General features: G+C 39.2%; 4 protein-coding genes across 4 annotated transcripts; 2 read left to right on the top strand and 2 right to left on the bottom strand.

Moving 5' to 3' along the window:
• LOC104716592 (AT-hook motif nuclear-localized protein 25-like) lies at nucleotides 6-1,041 on the top strand. Its single transcript, XM_010433985.2, has one exon. It carries the CDS (start codon nucleotides 6-8, stop codon nucleotides 891-893), a length of 888 nt encoding a protein of 295 aa, XP_010432287.1. The 3' UTR covers nucleotides 894-1,041.
• On the top strand, nucleotides 9,176-10,914 carry LOC104716590 (AP-1 complex subunit sigma-2). The gene is made up of 6 exons (XM_010433983.2): nucleotides 9,176-9,301; nucleotides 9,798-9,884; nucleotides 9,967-10,167; nucleotides 10,278-10,313; nucleotides 10,427-10,513; nucleotides 10,608-10,914. Exons 1-6 carry the CDS (start codon nucleotides 9,299-9,301, stop codon nucleotides 10,677-10,679), a joined length of 486 nt encoding a protein of 161 aa, XP_010432285.1. The 5' UTR covers nucleotides 9,176-9,298; the 3' UTR covers nucleotides 10,680-10,914.
• LOC104716591 (tetraketide alpha-pyrone reductase 1-like) lies at nucleotides 10,879-12,659 on the bottom strand. The gene is made up of 6 exons (XM_010433984.1): nucleotides 12,356-12,659; nucleotides 12,109-12,278; nucleotides 11,839-12,027; nucleotides 11,510-11,672; nucleotides 11,210-11,402; nucleotides 10,879-11,115 (listed from the first exon to the last, which is right to left on the bottom strand). Exons 1-6 carry the CDS (start codon nucleotides 12,471-12,473, stop codon nucleotides 10,968-10,970), a joined length of 981 nt encoding a protein of 326 aa, XP_010432286.1. The 5' UTR covers nucleotides 12,474-12,659; the 3' UTR covers nucleotides 10,879-10,967.
• Nucleotides 12,813-17,353, bottom strand: LOC104716589 (chloride channel protein CLC-e-like). The gene is made up of 6 exons (XM_010433982.2): nucleotides 16,643-17,353; nucleotides 16,360-16,563; nucleotides 15,798-16,261; nucleotides 13,977-14,498; nucleotides 13,671-13,879; nucleotides 12,813-13,294 (listed from the first exon to the last, which is right to left on the bottom strand). The coding sequence occupies exons 1-6, from the start codon at nucleotides 17,325-17,327 to the stop codon at nucleotides 13,249-13,251; spliced, it is 2,130 nt and encodes a 709-aa protein (XP_010432284.1). The 5' UTR covers nucleotides 17,328-17,353; the 3' UTR covers nucleotides 12,813-13,248.

Raw genomic sequence — 17,704 nt, 5'->3', positions numbered from 1 at the left:
TAGCAATGTCTGGTTATATGCACCCTCTTCTAGGGCAAGAACTGCATCTACAGAGACCTGAAGATTCCAGAACCCCACCTGATCAAAATAACATGGAACTTAACAGATCTGAAGCAGACGATACAAAGGCCGAGACCACTCCCACCGGTGGAGCAACCAGCTCAGCCACCGCCTCTGGTTCTTCCTCCGGACGCCGTCCACGTGGTCGTCCTGCTGGTTCCAAAAACAAACCTAAACCCCCGACGATTATAACCAGAGATAGTCCTAACGTCCTTAGATCTCACGTTCTTGAAGTCACCTCCGGTTCGGACATATCCGAGGCTGTCTCTACCTATGCAACTCGTCGTGGCTGCGGCGTTTGTATTATAAGCGGAACCGGTGCGGTCACTAACGTCACGATACGCCAACCGGCAGCTCCGGCGGGTGGAGGTGTGATTACTCTGCATGGTAGGTTTGAGATATTGTCTTTGACCGGGACTGCGCTTCCGCCACCTGCGCCGCCGGGAGCAGGAGGTTTGACGGTGTATCTAGCCGGGGGCCAAGGACAAGTGGTAGGAGGGAATGTGGCTGGTTCGTTGATTGCTTCGGGTCCGGTAGTGATGATGGCTGCCTCGTTTGCAAACGCAGTCTATGATAGGTTACCAATTGAAGAGGAAGAAACTCCGCCGGCGAGAACCACCGGGGTGCAGCCGGCGGCATCTCAGTCGTCGGAGGTTACGGGTGGTGGTGCCCAAGTGTGTGATACAAACCTCGGAGGTAGAAACGAAGGAGGAGTCGCTTTCTATAATCTTGGAATGAATATGAACAATTTTCAATTCTCAGGGGGAGATATTTTCGGTATGAGCGGCGGTGGAGCCAGCGGGGGAGGCGGTGTTGCTAGACCCGCGTTTTAGCGTTTGGGCGTTTTGGTGACACTTTTTTGTGCGTTTAAAATTGTCCTCAAAGTAGCTATAGCGGTTGCGATCTACAATATTAGGGTTTTTTTTTTTTTTTTACAAAAAATTTGGTGTGTGAAAAGTGAAAACGAAAACGAAGGCTTAATTTTCCTTTTTTTGTGTGTTTTGTTTATTATGAATAGAATCAGTTAGTGTTATAAAAGGAAGATATTATTTTTGTGAGATTGCTTGGAGCCTTGGACTATTGTGTTATAAAGCTAAAACATGTTCTGGTAATTTAGGTGAAGAATGTGGAGTGAATGAATTTAAAATTCGTTTAATTGTTCCATAATCCATATATTAGGCTTTAACTGACTCTTGCGATTATTGTCATAACACGTCGTGTAATTTGAGTGTCATAAGTATACAACCAAGCTAAGTAAAACTGAACTTCCACATTCTACTGTCTCGCAAAGAAGGAGAAAGAATATTTTGGGAGAAGAAGAAAAACCCTAATTTCTATGATGTCAACTTCAAAAACACATTGAAACTTGAGAAAAACAAATGTAAGGAGAAAAAAGAAAAGCCTCCATGCAAAAGAAGAGGAAGTCTCACGAGTCCACTCTGTTGTACCAAAAATCTCTTATCTCAATCTTTAATCTACATATCCCTTCTCCATTGAGAGTAATATGAACGGACACATTTACCATTCCTTCTTATTTTTTTATTTTTGATTTTTAATAATTAAATTTGAATAAGAAAAATAAAAATAAAAAACAAAAAACGAGAAATCGAGTTCGAGCTCTCTCCACGGCCGTCAAGCGAGAGTCAAGCTCCCCCTCGAGATCCTCTTCTCCATCGGCGCCGTGTCTTCCAGAATCTGCATTGAAGACGCTTTCAAGTAAGTTCTTCTCTTCATTTGTGGATTCGTAGTGAATTGCAGATAAGTAAATCTGGAATTCTATAATCTGCATTGAGCTTAATTCCATTATTGGGGTATGTACATTGGGTGTTATTTCATTGTTTTTAGTTCGATTAGTAGTTTGAATTAGCAAGAAATAGATTTCATTTGTGGAATCGTAGTGAATTCCAGATTAGAGAACTTGCAACGATTTAATTTGTTTATGTGTGGCGATAGTAGAACTTGGTAAAACTGGGTATCACTGTTTTATATAGTATAACGAGTTAATAAGTAAAACTTGGTAAAACTAGTATTACTATTCAACGTAGTACAACTATCAAAACTGGTAATAACTAGTAGAACTTGGTAATACTGAACAGAGTTTTGTATTGTTTTGGCAGGATACAATGAGCGTCATCATACATTTTAAATGTCAAGGTCTCATGTATAGTTTAATGATGAAGACATCGGTTGAGAAGATAACTTTGTCGATGGTAGAAGCTAGGATATACAAGAAGCTTGCATTAGATGAAAGTGAAGCTACACTTCTGTTGACTTACAATGCACTGCTGGTGGGAAGTGGGGATCCATGGACTATTACTGACGATGAGGATATGCAAGTTTATCTATTGTCCATTGATAAGGAGAGTCGTAGATGTATATTATATGTGGAGGTCATCACTAATCTCGAAGAGCCCGTGCAAGTGTCGAAAGTGGTGGAAAGTTCTACTGGTATGAACTGTGATGAAGTAGGATGTAATGCCATCACTTTGTATGCAGAAAAAGAACAAGTTGAGCCGATAAAGGAGGTTGATGGTAGTAAAAACAAAACTGATGGAATTGTATCTTGTGATGAAGCTGTGGATAACGATATAGTTAGATCGGATATGGGTGATGAATATGTAGAGCCCCAACCTGTTGTAGAAGCTAGTCAGTATGTAGAGCCATGGGAAGACGGTTTGGGTTTGAGTCTCCGTCAAGAATTTCCTAATAAGAAGGCATTACAAGATGTGGTGAATAAAGGCGCATTTGCTCTCAGTTTTGGTTTTCTTATTAAGAAGTCTAATCATGTACGTTTGGTGCTTAAATGTACTAAAGATCTGTGCAAATGGCGTTTACGAGCCGGAAAGATTAAAAATACAGATATTTTCTCGATTAGAAGGTACACCAAGATGCATACATGCTCTAGGGCAAGTCAAAGTAGAACCAACAGCATCGTGAAAAGGCATGGAACACCAGAATTAGTCGCAACTCTTTTGCATGATCATTTTCCTAGAAAAATGGAAACTCCAACTCCTAAAATGATCATGGATCTTGTGAAGACCAAATTAGGTGTGAATATATCATACTCGACAGCGTTGAGAGGAAAAAATCAAACTATTACCGATTTGCACGGTAGCTCTGAAGATAGCTACAAGATGTTGTATTGCTATTTGCACATGTTAGAGAAGGAGAATGAGGGCACAATAACACGTGTGGAATTGGATGAGAAGGAAAGATTCAAGTATTTATTCATAGTTTTGGGAGCTAGCATTGAAGGGTTTCAAGTAATGAGAAAAGTAATAATTGTGGATGCAACTTGGCTCAAGATGGATATGGTGGTGTACTTATTTTTGCCTCGGCTCAAGATCCTAATCGTCACCACTATCCCATAGCGTTTGGTATACTTGATGGTGAGAAAGATGAAAGTTGGACTTGGTTTTTGGAGATGCTGAGAATTGTTATACTAGACACTTCCGAATTGGTATTTATTAGTGATAGAAATGAAAGACTTATCGGTGCCATAGCTAATGTGTATCCCCAGGCTCATCATGGATATTGTATTTGGCATTTGTCTCAAAATGTAAAAAGTCATGTTTCAAACGTCAACAAAGACGTAGTCGCTTGGAGATTCATGGAGTTGAGTAGGCATTACACAGTGGCTAATTTCAACACTGCATATATTATGTTTAAGACGCGATATCCTTCTGCTGCGGCTTATCTTGAGGAGAGTATTGTGAAAGAAAAATGGGCAAGGTGTTGTTTTCCTGGAGAAAGATACAACTTAGATACAAGCAATTGTGTGGAATCTATGAACAATGTCTTCAATGATGCAAGAAAGTACTCCCTAATACCCCTGCTTGATACAATCATAGCGACGTTTTCTAGATGGTTTAATGACCATCGGAAGGATTCTGTGGCTGGAACAATTGATAACAAATTGGTGCCTTTAGTGGAGAACATACTCAACAAATTATGGCTTGTTGCTGAGAAATTGATTGTAACAGAGCTAAACAGTTTTGAACTTGAATACAATGTCGTCGATTGTGATGGAAAGCCTTATTTCGTGAACTTGCTTCAGAAGAGTTGCAGTTGCAAGGTGTTCGATATTGAAAGGTATCCTTGCTTACACGTTGTAGCCGCTTTTATCGAATTCTTAAGGCATGATGATAGAACTCATGAGCTCCAACTACACGAGTTGTGTTCAAAATATTATTGGACAGAGCTGTGGGTAATGGCGTATTATAGGACAATATATTTAGTGCCAGACAGGTCGCAATGGGATGTCCCAGATGAGACCAAAAACAAAAAAATCATACCTCCGCCTCGGAAAAACAAGCAGGGAAGAAATAAAATTAAAAGGAATCTATCGGTTGAGGAAAAGCGGCCAAGGACACAAAATAAGAGGAGGCCTAGACAAAGACTCCAATGGTTGATATTTGGGAATGGTAGTACTGTCTAATAATTTTGGTTTTGTTGCAACTTGGTAATACTATATTTTGGTTCTATTGCATCTTGGTAATACTATATTTTGGTTCTGTTGCAACTTGGTAATACTATATTTTGGTTCTGTTATACTCTGGTACAACTTGGTAATACAGGTACAACTGGTAAAATATGTACAACTGGTAAAACATGTACAACTGGTAAAACTATGTTGATTGAAAATAAGAATTATGCCTTAATAAAAATTGAAAAAATATTGAGTCGACGTAAAACAACACTTTGAAAACATCATAAACAACCGATAAAGAATTTTAACAAAAATAAATTACAAACTATATTAAAGTAGGTTGTTATCAAGCAAACTAAACAATATGTTCCTTATACTTTAATCATCACTTGTGTAATAATATGCATTTTAGGATGACAAAGTTACTAAAATTATTTTTTTACAAATATGACTTCATAAAACACCATTTGTCATACCTTAAACACTATAAATCAATTGTAAAACTAGAAAAGCAAATGTTAATGATATGTAATACTAAATAAATAGTAAAACATCAAAAGTACAACTATTTGGGACTTTGATACAACTAAAATCTCTGGTAATACTACGTTGATTGAAATAACGGCGCACGTGGGGAAAAAACGGCGCACATAGGGGTAAAATTTTTGAGAGAATTCGATTTTGATTTCCCTCTCTAAAATTTCTGAAAAATTCAAAATTACCCAAAATTTCAAAAATCCCCAAAATTTCAAAATCCCCCAAAAATTCAAAAATCCCAAAAATTTCAAAAATCCCTAAAAAATCAAAAATACCCAAATTATATTATATCACTTTCTCGAGATCTCTCTCCATTCTCTCTTCTAGAAATATTCGACATTATCCATCAATTCTCTCTCTTATTGTTTCATTTCTTATCTAAATTTCATTAAGGTTGCTAACATGGATGAGGAGGATCTATACTACAGAGATATGAAAAGGAGCAAAAAAACTAATCGACGGATTATATGCCTACGCTGATGGTGATGGTGACTACGGCATTCCTACTTTTTGTTCATGTGGTGCACACATCATCGAAGAGATTTCTCCAAACGAAGGAAGGACAAAATCAAAACAACATAGTTTTACTAAGTTTTACTAAGTTTCCCACAGACAAAATCAAAACAACATAGTTTTACCAAATTTCCCAAAGACAAAATCAAAACAACATAGTTTTACTCAGTTTTACCAAGTTTCCCAAAGACAAAATCAAAACAACATAGTTTTACTAAGTTTTACCAAGTTTCCCAAAGACAAAATCAAAACAACATAGTTTTACCAAATTTCCCAAAGACAAAATCAAAACAACATAGTTTTACTAAGTTTTACCAAGTTTCCCAAAGACAAAATCAAAACAACATAGTTTTACCAAGTTTCCCAAAGACAAAATCAAAACAACATAGTTTTACTAAGTTTTACCAAGTTTCCCAAAGACAAAATCAAAACAACATAGCATCCAAGGTTTACAAAAACCATACAAAACACGAAGATTAGTCTTCACCCTTGATTTCTTGATGACCTTGTCATTCGCTTCGTTGGTGGGTCTGCAGGACCAGTCGTACCTTCTGGTGTAAGGTCTGAATGGTCTCCACTGTCTTCACGCGTCTACAATCAAATAATCTAGTTTTAACAAGTATTACCAACGAACTGTTATACTCTAGTATTACCAAAAAGACCAAATCTTACCTTCGATTTCTCTTCCAATGATGCAACTCTTTCTCCCAATGTTGCGGCTTTTTCTTCCCACTCATTAAGCCTATCCACAATTCCTTCCATCTTCTCTCCCATCTCATTTTTGAAGGAGTTTAGGAGATCCACCAAATCAGATACACTAGGGTATACCGGTCCTTCAATCAAGGCAAGATCCTCGTTCACTTTCTCAGGTTCCCCTCCTACTCCCCCTACTTCTGCTCGGGACTGAACATCGTCATTGAACATATTTTCAAACCAGACATGATATCCTCTTTCATAATGTTGCATCCAACTGTTGACAACAACATCATGTACATCATCGACGTCTTCTTCTTCTTCAGTTATTTTTGTCAGAAGAGACTTCTCATTATCATCTTCAGGTATTACAATATTATCTATGTCCTGCAAACATATAAAGATTAAAACTTTTTACCCAAAACTCATTCAAATGCAAAGGATAAATAGGATGTTAATAATAACTATAAAAACTAACCTTAATTGTACCAAGTTCATCATTTATTTTCTCAAGAGGAAACCCTCTCAGTTCGCATTTCTTGAACTTTCTCCTGCACATCCTAGGACATGTAACGTCTGCTCCTGGATTATCTTCTACGAATTGACTCCTCAAGTGTTGAATCGCCTCAAATGCTAAAAGCTACACAACAAACATATAGTTAGACTTAACTTCAATTATAAGAACAACACGCAACATCCAATACTAAATATATTTTACTTACCTCCAAAGGAATACATAAACCTGCAACCGGCCATAATACACCTTCAGTGACGGTCCCATGGAAATGATCCATCGTGTGAGCAATCTCTTCTAGCATGTAATTAAAGGAATATCTCCCCCAAGGAAACGTCTTACAAAAATTAAGATCACTAACCGCATTTTGCAAAAATTCATCAATTTCTGTTGCTTGTTCTCCTGTCTTTGTCGGTGCTTTAACAATGCTGGATAAGAAGTATAAGACAACCATCTTCAACCTATCTCGAGACCGTTCCATAGGTACCATCTCTTTGAGCTTTTCTCTCACTTCTTCACGAGTAACCTTCTTATTCTTGAAATGATTGTTCACAAAGTTCTTGCTTCCAACTTTGTTATAGTCAATTGGATAGTTGCGGCAATTGAATCCTGATAACAAAGCATGTTCCTTGATACTATAACGGATGGGCACGCCATTAACAACAAACCAAACTTCCCTTTTCTTTTCAATCCATGCCGTTCGGAGAAGTAGCATCCACATGCCCATAACCTTGTGATTTTTGTCCTTTGGCAAGTGCCAAATGTGTTTGAACTGTGGATGGTTCTCAAACCAATTCCTCTCAAACGTAGTGAGCGGATGCTTCAATTTTTCAAAAGTTGTCAAAAGTTCCTTTACATAACACCTCGTACCTAACTTAATCTTCTTCTTATACTCCGCCGCTGGAAAGTACATTTTTAAAGGTTGTAGTGCCATCGGTTCATCATCATCGGCATCCTGCAACAAACAGTAGTCCCAAGTATTACCAGGTTATACCAAATTAATAGTTCTACCAAGTAAAACCAAGTTTTTCCAATACATATAGTTATACCTAGATATACTAGTTTTCCAAACCCAAATAGTTATACTATGTTATCCTAGTATTACAAACCCAGAAAAACATGTTTTCCTTACTTCTACATGGTCAATCAATCGGTACTACGTACCATTTCCTCGGTGGAGTCGCCCGAATCGGTCTCTCCCAAAGATGCGTCTGAATCTACTTCTTCTTCGCTATCGGGATCTGGCTCGCTCTCTTCTTCTCCTTCGTCGCTTCCGATATCCTCTTCGACTCCCTTCTCTTCTTCTCCCACAGTCTCTGAGTCAACTCCCTCATCCTCTTTATCACTCCTTTTGACTTCGTCCTCACCATCTCCATCACCAACCGCAGGGAGATCCGCCAGCTGAGAAATCTCCGCCGTCCCTGAATCTTGTTCTTTCTCGACAATTTTCCTCTTTTTAGTCCACCTCGTCTTCACCATCTTGCTAACAATCGATAACTGACCACAATCGATCGAACAACACAACGCTTAAAGAGAGCAAAGGATCTCTCGATTAGTATCCCCTAGTTTTCCTAGTTTTTCATGAAGAGAGAGAGAACCGTTGTAGTCTTTGGAATTAAAAAAATAGTGAAGTAGAGATAAATCCGATGAGACCTCTAGATCCGATTGGGTTTGAAGTTGGATTAGGTATTTTTGGTAATTTCTGGATTTATACTAGGATATGATTGTAATTATCTTAGTTTTCGATTTAAAAATAAATTAAAATAGAAAATGTTTTATATAGGGGAGTTTTCAGATTTTCTCTTGAAATTTAGGGACTGCTCATACGATTTCTGTGCAAAAGAATATGCCTCTCTCCAAGTCCAAGGTATGGTGTAGTCTGGTGGTCTATGGTGTACTTCAAACTAAATAGGTACTAGCTTTATGTGAAAGGTTTTGTGTTCATAACTTCATTATTGTCCATTGGTCGTTAATCTTTGCCAGTTGCAAAGATTCTTTTTCTTAGTTAGATTTTTTTTTTTGCTTTTATAAAAGAAAAAAGAATTGAAGCTAAAAATGATTATTATGTGGACTTGTATGTGTGTGGTAACGCAATGGCACTAGTACAAAATATACTAATTAAATTATGTGTTTTGACCTATTTAATGGCGGTTTAGAAATAAATTTGGATATTCATTAAGCTAAGAATTCATTATTAGTCAACATTGAAATGGACGACGGTAGTTTTAATCGATCATCCGAATCGGAAAAATGTAAAATTTAAACAAAGAAAGTTAAACGTAATAATGGAAGAAAAATGATTAGAGAAATTGTAAATTAGGGTCAGAGTCGGATCGCATTACATGGATCCGACCCGGAATGCAATCCATTTTTTAATACTGTAAATGACTATTATACCCCTACCACTCTCAACTGTTTGACACAGTTTTGAGCAAAGAAACAAAAAAAACATTTAGTTATTGCCGTGGGGAGAGGAGGGGATCATCACCATCATCTCAGCTTGTGGATTTGGCTGCGACAGATTTGAATCGTCTTGAGTGAGCTACGAAATCATGGTAACAATCTCTGTAACCACCTCCGAATCTCCTGGATTTTGTATTTCGCATCTCCCATTGGCTCTTATTTTCGTTAATTAGTTTGATCCGATTTCCGCTTGGATCTGCTTTTCCTTCCACATTCTCTCAATCGTCGCGCACGAATAGATCGGTAGTTTCGGATGGTGATATGATATGCTTGAGAATGCAGATAGAAATTTGGTACCTTTATAGTTTTTGATTATGTTAGCTTCTGGGGTATGATTTGATCCTCCTAATTAACTCAATGTCTTCAAACCTTAAGATAATGTTAGCTTCTGTTATGTGATGCCATAAACGGTGATGCTAGTTGGTTGATCCACATGGGTTGGCTTTCTCATAGAGTTATCTTGTTGATTTACAAGGATCATCCGCATGGTCTTTTACATGAACTATATATTGTTTTAGAAGTATCTTTTTGTATGCTCTGTCTCCTCATCTTACAAGGATCCGCATGGTCTTTTGTGTGTGGTTTCAGATACATTTTGTGCTTCTTGTTAGCCGGCAAGGAAAGGTAAGGCTCACCAAATGGTATTCTCCTTATGCACAGAAGGAAAGATCTAAGGTATGGGATACCAAAATTATCGTGTGCTTAATCCCATGTTGTTATGCTTTAGCATACGTTTGATCTTACATGCTATGGATAGGTTATACGAGAACTCAGTGGAGTGATTCTGAATCGAGGTCCCAAGCTCTGCAATTTCGTTGAATGGAGAGGCTACAAAGTTGTTTACAAAAGATATGCAAGTCTCTACTTCTGCATGTGCATTGATCAGGAGGATAACGAGTTAGAAGTCCTTGAGATCATTCATCACTATGTTGAGATTCTCGATCGCTATTTTGGAAGTGTGAGTATAATACCAGCACCTGGAACCTCTACTTCTACTTTTCATTAGCTTTTACCTTTCCCAGAACATCTAGATTTTGATCAGGACTTGTTTTATATTATGACCTTCAGGTGTGTGAGCTCGATTTGATTTTTAACTTCCACAAGGTAATATCACACTACAAACCTCCAGGATTCTGCCATTCAACAATTGATTCTATAGTCTCTGCATCTTTATTTCTTGATGACACTTTCTGGATTTCTTGTTGATTTCATCATAGGCATATTACATATTGGATGAGCTCTTGATTGCTGGGGAGCTTCAAGAGTCGAGCAAGAAAACAGTAGCCAGGATTATATCTGCTCAGGTACAGAGTTCTCTGCTTAAGTCATCAACATGACAAGATTAGTCGTAAGTTTTGTCTTGACAAATGACGATCTGTCTCTGTTTTCATGTTCAAGGATCAACTGGTGGAGGTTGCAAAAGAAGAGGCCAGTTCGATAAGTAATATAATCGCTCAGGCTACTAAGTAGTTTTCTTTCGTCATCTATGCACTCTTTGCAGTTAAAACATGTTCCCTGTGTACTGTCACAGTAAATGTTTTGAATTTTTTTATTTCGAACTTTTTCATCTCGAGGGATTTTCATCTTTAAGCGTCCTTATCTTCTATCTGTATGTTTTGATTTGGGTCATAAACAAGTTAAATTAGATCGTTTGTAACATTTGTCGACATGTTTTCAAATTCCATTCTTTTATTGTGAAGCGACATTACTACTTTATCTCAGACCAATCTTATTTGCACATATTTTATCGTCTAAGAGTTATGGAACCGCAGTGGATAAATAGCCTTGCTCGACGAATGAGGCAATGCAGTCATCAAACATCTCTTCTAGGGACTTGAACTTGAACCCGAGACTCTGTATCTTCGAGGTGTTAAAGTTGTAATGCAGCCTATTTAGTTTCTCAAACCTGAAATTTTCAAAGAGAATAAATATCATCGTCTGTGATTTTCAAAATTTAATAAGGCTTCATAAAGAATTTAGTGAAAAGGTCAGAATCAGACCTCTTGGGGATAGGGAGTGATGGGTAACGAGTGGATAAGAAGGAAACTAGTTCCTCTAGGCTGATGACATCAGAGCTGCAAATGTATCTGCCTTGAGCTGCTTCGTGTTCAAAAACAAGTATGTGCGTTCGTGCAACGTCATCGATATGAACATACCCCATTTGTCCATGCCACTGGAACTTCTCTGTCTCTCCTGTTGTGTTGAATGACAGTTTCTATAAGCTATTGTAACAGATGGGTATTGGATCCAAAAAATGAGTCCTGTGATCTTTTGCTTAGAGAATTAATGAGAAAGAGTACCTTTCAGTAGTCCAAGGACATCGGAAGCTGTAGAACACAGATCAGGAGGCAGACTGGGACCGACGAGGAAGGATGGTAGAACAGTGACGAGGTCAATACCATTTTCTTCACAAAATTTCCATGCAGCTTGCTCGGCTAATGTCTTTGATAAGGCATACCAGACCTTTTTACCCATGGTACATCAAATTGTGAAATGCATTAACACAAACTGTTAGCTAATATGATTTTTGTGTTGACCAAAATAGCTACTTTCACTTTTGGGTAAGCTAGAAGACATGATGATCTCTGTTCTTTGTTAATAAATAAAAGACTATTCCAAATTACTATACCTGGAAACGCTTGCAGAGCTCCACAGAAGTCCAAACTGATTCGTCAAGAGGGATATTGGGATCAAAATCATCTCTGATTCTGACAGTTGAAGAGGATGAGGTGAGAACCACGCGCTTCAGGGACTGATTCTTCCTGCATGATCTGAGTACATTCAGGGTTCCCTCTATAGCTGGTCTTAAGATCTCATCCTATCAGATCATAAGAAAGAAAAAGTTACACAAACAATAATACTATGACCAGGAAGAAAAAAGTTGTAGTGGCATGCATACCTCTGGATTAGAGGTAGGTTTGAGGACAGGAGAAGCAGTATGGAAAACTCCTTGGCATCCCATTATGGCGTTATCAAAACTTCCATCTTCCACTAAATCAGCCTTTACCAACCGTAGTCTCTCCTTTGCCCCTTCCAACTTCCAAAGGTGTGCAAGTTTCTTCTCATTTCCTGTCAAAACAGAAAACTATCTGAGTAAACAGGTACCAAAACGGAGCAAAACAAGGAAACAAGAAGCATAGAAAAACCTGGATCTCTGACTGTTCCAATAACTTCATATCCGTCAAGGAGAAGCCTTTTCACAAGCCAAGAAGCTAGGAAGCCTGAAGCCCCGGTAACACAGACTTTTCCTTTTGCTTGATCCATTTTCCGGTATCAACAGAGTCACACCCGAATGATTATATAGCATCTGTATTCATGCGTGTCTAGAGGGTACTAGCTTAAACCATGCTGGAGGTAAGTATAGATTAGGTAGGTCATTCAAGCCATGTGGGGTTGCTTCTTTTTTACCTAAATGGTTTTAAGATGGTTGTTTAACCAATACAATGGCCTGACTACGGTTTTCTCTAGGGAGTTTCTTGGAGAAATCTCTATATAGTTAGACATCAACATTGCCCTTACGGGTAACACAGAGAGAAATAGACTCCAGAAAAGGCAATTCAACGTTGGATTTCTAGAAAATCCAGTGTTCTTCAAAATACAAAATAGTGGACAAGGAAACCCTTACAATTGTTGACACTGTCAGTCTTCAAGTAGTCAAAACTTTCTCAATATGATATAAGCCCGAAAGCAATTTACAAAATAGACAAATATTGAGTAAGGTACAGTAACAAATCTGTAAAAAAATACGATTGGTAGAATCACCTGAGCACAATATCTTTGGTCTCAGAAAATTCCTGAATTTTTCTCAGAACCACGTTCCATGTTTCATTCCCTTTGGATTTCTCAACAGCTTAGGTGGGATATGGGAGCTTCCACCACTTCAATCAACAGATGGAGAAGACAAACATCCATGCTGCACCAGCCAACTATTTCTCCCCAAATCTCTTTATACAAAGAACAAAATTGGCCCTGAACCTCACAGAAGGAACATATTGACAACACCCTAGTCAGCTAAAGAAGAGTTACAAAGCAAGCTCGTTTATGGATACAGCGAATTGACGAGGAAAATTCTGGTTGCTAGAGCCCTGCCAGGTCAAGCAAGAGAGAAAGTTAAGAAAAACTAGTATCATCCCTAGTGCAACATCTACACAGCAAAAGCAGAAATGCACAGAAACGTTTCAAATGAATTGAGGAAACTTGTTCGTTCTAGATACAGCTGACAGTAAGAATAAAGAGAATATAGCAAACTGGACATTGCTACTCACCAAAAGAACTTTTACTAATTTTACTTCAACTACATCTAATATGGGAAACCTGGCAGCCCAAGTTATAGTAATACCGACTCTCTACACACTCTTGCCATATGGAAGACTCGGTTAGACAGTTACGTTCAATCTAAAATATATAAAAAGGTTATCTAGGGAAAACAGATAAACTGAGGGAAGGTTGATACATGTATACCTTCGCGTTAAAGTGATACATTCTTTATCTAGAACCCCAACAGGGTGTATTCTGCGAGCATTAATGCTGCCTGAAACGACTGCAACGTGAGAAATTTCATGCTGGTTCATGATTGTTTGGGCAGCGAGAAGATCCATATCAGGTGTAACAGTCCACGGCACTTTACATTTTCCTCCACTCATCGAACATATGTCGTTAACAAATATATCCTATGCCAAAGAAATGCTTCAATTATTTGATCATGTTACCACAAGGAATAGTTATTTCAGAATTTTCAGGCCAGAACAGACTATTCAAACTCCATACCTTGGGTCTTTTGCTTCCTTCTTTTCTTGCTTTGCTGAACTCCTGAATGTCTGAAAGTGTAAGTAGACCAAGAAAGATGTTGTCTGGATCAACAATCAAGGCACAGGATTGTTTCTCTATCAGCATACGAGTTAACGCCTCTTCCAAAGAAGTGCTCATCATAACTGTGGCAAATCTTGTTCGCATGGCTTCTGAAACAAAGATACTTTGTGGCAGCTCCTCAACTTGGATGAGTGAATCATCAACGCAAAGAGAACTTTCAACTTCACAAAGGTTATTCGTTGATGATCCATCATCAGATGATGTCAGAGTCTGTACAGCTTCTTGGCTATTTCTTTTCCTAGTTTCTTTTGTTTCTCTAGTTTCTTGTCTCTTTGATTGTCCAGATGTAATCCATGAAGACATGCCTACAGCTCCAAGTAGAGGTAACACTATACGATAATCCTGTGTAAGTTCAAATAGCAGTAATACCGCTGTAAGAGGAACTTGACAAACCCCCGCAAGTGTAGCAGCCATTCCAACCTGTAAAACAATGAGAAGAACAGGGTTATTTGCAATGAAGCTGCAAATCTTTCCTCACCACTAACCCGAAAGAATGATATTTTTCATTTCTCAATCAAGAGCCTCTGAGATGAAGACAATTTTGAAACATTAACCACATAAGAACAGTACCAGACCATAAGCTTGTGGCGATGCAACTTCCAGGATAGAGAGATTGAATTCGGGGTTCTGAGCCAAAGCAAGTCCAATAAACTTTCCATAGGCCATTCCTGCTGCCCCGCCAATAAAGAGAGAAGGAGCATAGTATCCACCAACCAGTCCAGAAGCCCGACACCATGCGGTTGCAGCTATCTTGACCGCTACCAGCTGAAGCAAAAGATCAGCGGAAAGGCCCTTCACGAATGGACGTTTCTCCAACAAAATATCCACATTCTGAAAACCCCAATATAAGACTTCAGGGTATACCAAAGCTATGATACCAACAGTTAAGCCACCCATTACAGGAAATACAGCCTTTGGTATCCCAGCATCCTTCTGAAGATTGTCAACAGCAGATGTCATAGATGATGTACACCGAGATAATGCCAACGAAACAAGACCACACAGAGCACCCAATAAAAGATAAAGTGGAAGTTCTGCAAATCAGTGAACAGATCTCATAAGTTTGGTTTCCGGTTCTGTCTTGCACAAAAGGAGAAGGTAGAAAGCATAAGAATTTTCAATTGTATATTACCTCCAGGAGAGCGGAAGTCATAGTCAGGAACCTTAAACGCAGGTTCAGAACCCAAACCGATTTCGGACACCACAGAAGCAGTAACAGCACTAAGAATAACCATTGAAGTCGTATTAGGAAGTGATGCTGATGAATCACTTGATGAAGAAGGCCACAAAACGGATTCAACTGCAAAGAAACACCCAGCAACAGCAGCATTGAACCCTGAAACAAAAACATAATCGACTTACTTAACGTTAAAACAATAAAAAATCACTAGAACATGATAGAAGATGAAACAAACCAGAGGAAATGCCAGAAGCTGAGCCAGCAGCAAGAAGTGAGAGACCAGTCTGAGGACTTTTATTGAAGAGAGAATTGACTCCTTTTGCGATTGACGCTCCAATTTCAACACTAGGACCTTCCGGCCCCAGAGAATTCCCAGTCCCAAGCGTCACACATGCAGCAACAGTCTTAAGTAAAGGACGCAACACCGCCTTCACTCGATCTAGACTAGAATCAGAATCTCCGGCAGATTCCCGAAGCTGATTGAGGACGCTAACAATCAAACCGCCGATAGTCGGAACAAGTATANATAAGAACAGTACCAGACCATAAGCTTGTGGCGATGCAACTTCCAGGATAGAGAGATTGAATTCGGGGTTCTGAGCCAAAGCAAGTCCAATAAACTTTCCATAGGCCATTCCTGCTGCCCCGCCAATAAAGAGAGAAGGAGCATAGTATCCACCAACCAGTCCAGAAGCCCGACACCATGCGGTTGCAGCTATCTTGACCGCTACCAGCTGAAGCAAAAGATCAGCGGAAAGGCCCTTCACGAATGGACGTTTCTCCAACAAAATATCCACATTCTGAAAACCCCAATATAAGACTTCAGGGTATACCAAAGCTATGATACCAACAGTTAAGCCACCCATTACAGGAAATACAGCCTTTGGTATCCCAGCATCCTTCTGAAGATTGTCAACAGCAGATGTCATAGATGATGTACACCGAGATAATGCCAACGAAACAAGACCACACAGAGCACCCAATAAAAGATAAAGTGGAAGTTCTGCAAATCAGTGAACAGATCTCATAAGTTTGGTTTCCGGTTCTGTCTTGCACAAAAGGAGAAGGTAGAAAGCATAAGAATTTTCAATTGTATATTACCTCCAGGAGAGCGGAAGTCATAGTCAGGAACCTTAAACGCAGGTTCAGAACCCAAACCGATTTCGGACACCACAGAAGCAGTAACAGCACTAAGAATAACCATTGAAGTCGTATTAGGAAGTGATGCTGATGAATCACTTGATGAAGAAGGCCACAAAACGGATTCAACTGCAAAGAAACACCCAGCAACAGCAGCATTGAACCCTGAAACAAAAACATAATCGACTTACTTAACGTTAAAACAATAAAAAATCACTAGAACATGATAGAAGATGAAACAAACCAGAGGAAATGCCAGAAGCTGAGCCAGCAGCAAGAAGTGAGAGACCAGTCTGAGGACTTTTATTGAAGAGAGAATTGACTCCTTTTGCGATTGACGCTCCAATTTCAACACTAGGACCTTCCGGCCCCAGAGAATTCCCAGTCCCAAGCGTCACACATGCAGCAACAGTCTTAAGTAAAGGACGCAACACCGCCTTCACTCGATCTAGACTAGAATCAGAATCTCCGGCAGATTCCCGAAGCTGATTGAGGACGCTAACAATCAAACCGCCGATAGTCGGAACAAGAATAACACGCAACCAATTGGTAGCGATCGGTGCTTCTCTAAGCCACGAAGCACCACGATCAGGGATCCCATCCCATGAGAAGTCTCGAAGCAAGTGAACGCAATTATTAAAGAGAACCACACTGATTCCTGTGAGAACACCGACCAAACACGCTGACGCAATCGCCAGCTCCTGTGACGGCTGTTGATCGAATCCAACTTCATCATCCTGATCAACCTGCTGCTTCGCCGCCGGAAAACGCGGGAAAATTCTGCCGACGGTGGCGACGGAAGACGGAAACGGTGAGAGGAAGACATTTAACGGAAGAGGATCGTTGGATTTTCGAACCTTCGGAGAGAATCTCCGGGAAGAGACGGGAGATCGGAGAGAAGCAGAACAGAGTGAAGGCGTGGCTGCCATGGACGGCTGCGCTTCCGAGAAGTGACGCGTGTTTTATCCATTAACGGATAATTCAATTCTTAACATTACTGCTGGCACTGGGAAAATCTGACGTGGCTCAGCTAATTAATTCCGGTTCGAAAGCGTGGGCTTGGGCCTAGAGGTAAACCAGATGATTTGGGCTTGTAAATATTTTTTACTTACCAAATGAACCTCACCCCTTTAGCTAATTTAGGTTCAAACTTCAATGGAAGGAAGCAGTGGCTGCTGTGCCTCGTCGTCTTCTCAAATCCAATCCAGCTGATAAAATAAATAAATACTACATTTCTCTCTGTCTGTCTTCATATTTAAAAAAAAAAAAAAAAAAAAAAAAAAAAAAAAAAAAAAAAAAAAAAAAA

The sequence above is a fragment of the Camelina sativa genome, chromosome 10, assembly GCF_000633955.1.
Source record: "Camelina sativa cultivar DH55 chromosome 10, Cs, whole genome shotgun sequence".
NCBI lineage: Eukaryota > Viridiplantae > Streptophyta > Magnoliopsida > Brassicales > Brassicaceae > Camelina > Camelina sativa.
The sequence above is the reverse complement of the archived record's forward strand: the minus strand, read 5'-3'. Positions and strand labels throughout refer to the sequence as shown.

Excerpts from the sequence above, each read along its gene's own strand:
- LOC104716590 (XM_010433983.2), top strand. Across the intron at positions 10,168-10,277 it reads TCGATCGCTATTTTGGAAGT|GTGTGTGAGCTCGATTTGAT; the intron begins GTGAGTATAATA and ends TATGACCTTCAG. Across the intron at positions 10,514-10,607 it reads CCAGGATTATATCTGCTCAG|GATCAACTGGTGGAGGTTGC; the intron begins GTACAGAGTTCT and ends TTCATGTTCAAG.
- LOC104716592 (XM_010433985.2), top strand. The coding sequence starts at position 6 with ATGTCTGGTTATATGCACCCTCTTCTAGGGCAAGAACTGCATCTACAG.
- LOC104716591 (XM_010433984.1), bottom strand. The coding sequence starts at position 12,473 with ATGGATCAAGCAAAAGGAAAAGTCTGTGTTACCGGGGCTTCAGGCTTC. Across the intron at positions 12,279-12,355 it reads TGGAACAGTCAGAGATCCAG|GAAATGAGAAGAAACTTGCA; the intron begins GTTTTTCTATGC and ends CTGTTTTGACAG. Across the intron at positions 11,403-11,509 it reads TGTCCTTGGACTACTGAAAG|GAGAGACAGAGAAGTTCCAG; the intron begins GTACTCTTTCTC and ends TCAACACAACAG.
- LOC104716589 (XM_010433982.2), bottom strand. The coding sequence starts at position 17,327 with ATGGCAGCCACGCCTTCACTCTGTTCTGCTTCTCTCCGATCTCCCGTC. Across the intron at positions 16,564-16,642 it reads AGCTTCTGGCATTTCCTCTG|GGTTCAATGCTGCTGTTGCT; the intron begins GTTTGTTTCATC and ends TTTTTGTTTCAG. Across the intron at positions 16,262-16,359 it reads TGACTTCCGCTCTCCTGGAG|AACTTCCACTTTATCTTTTA; the intron begins GTAATATACAAT and ends ACTGATTTGCAG.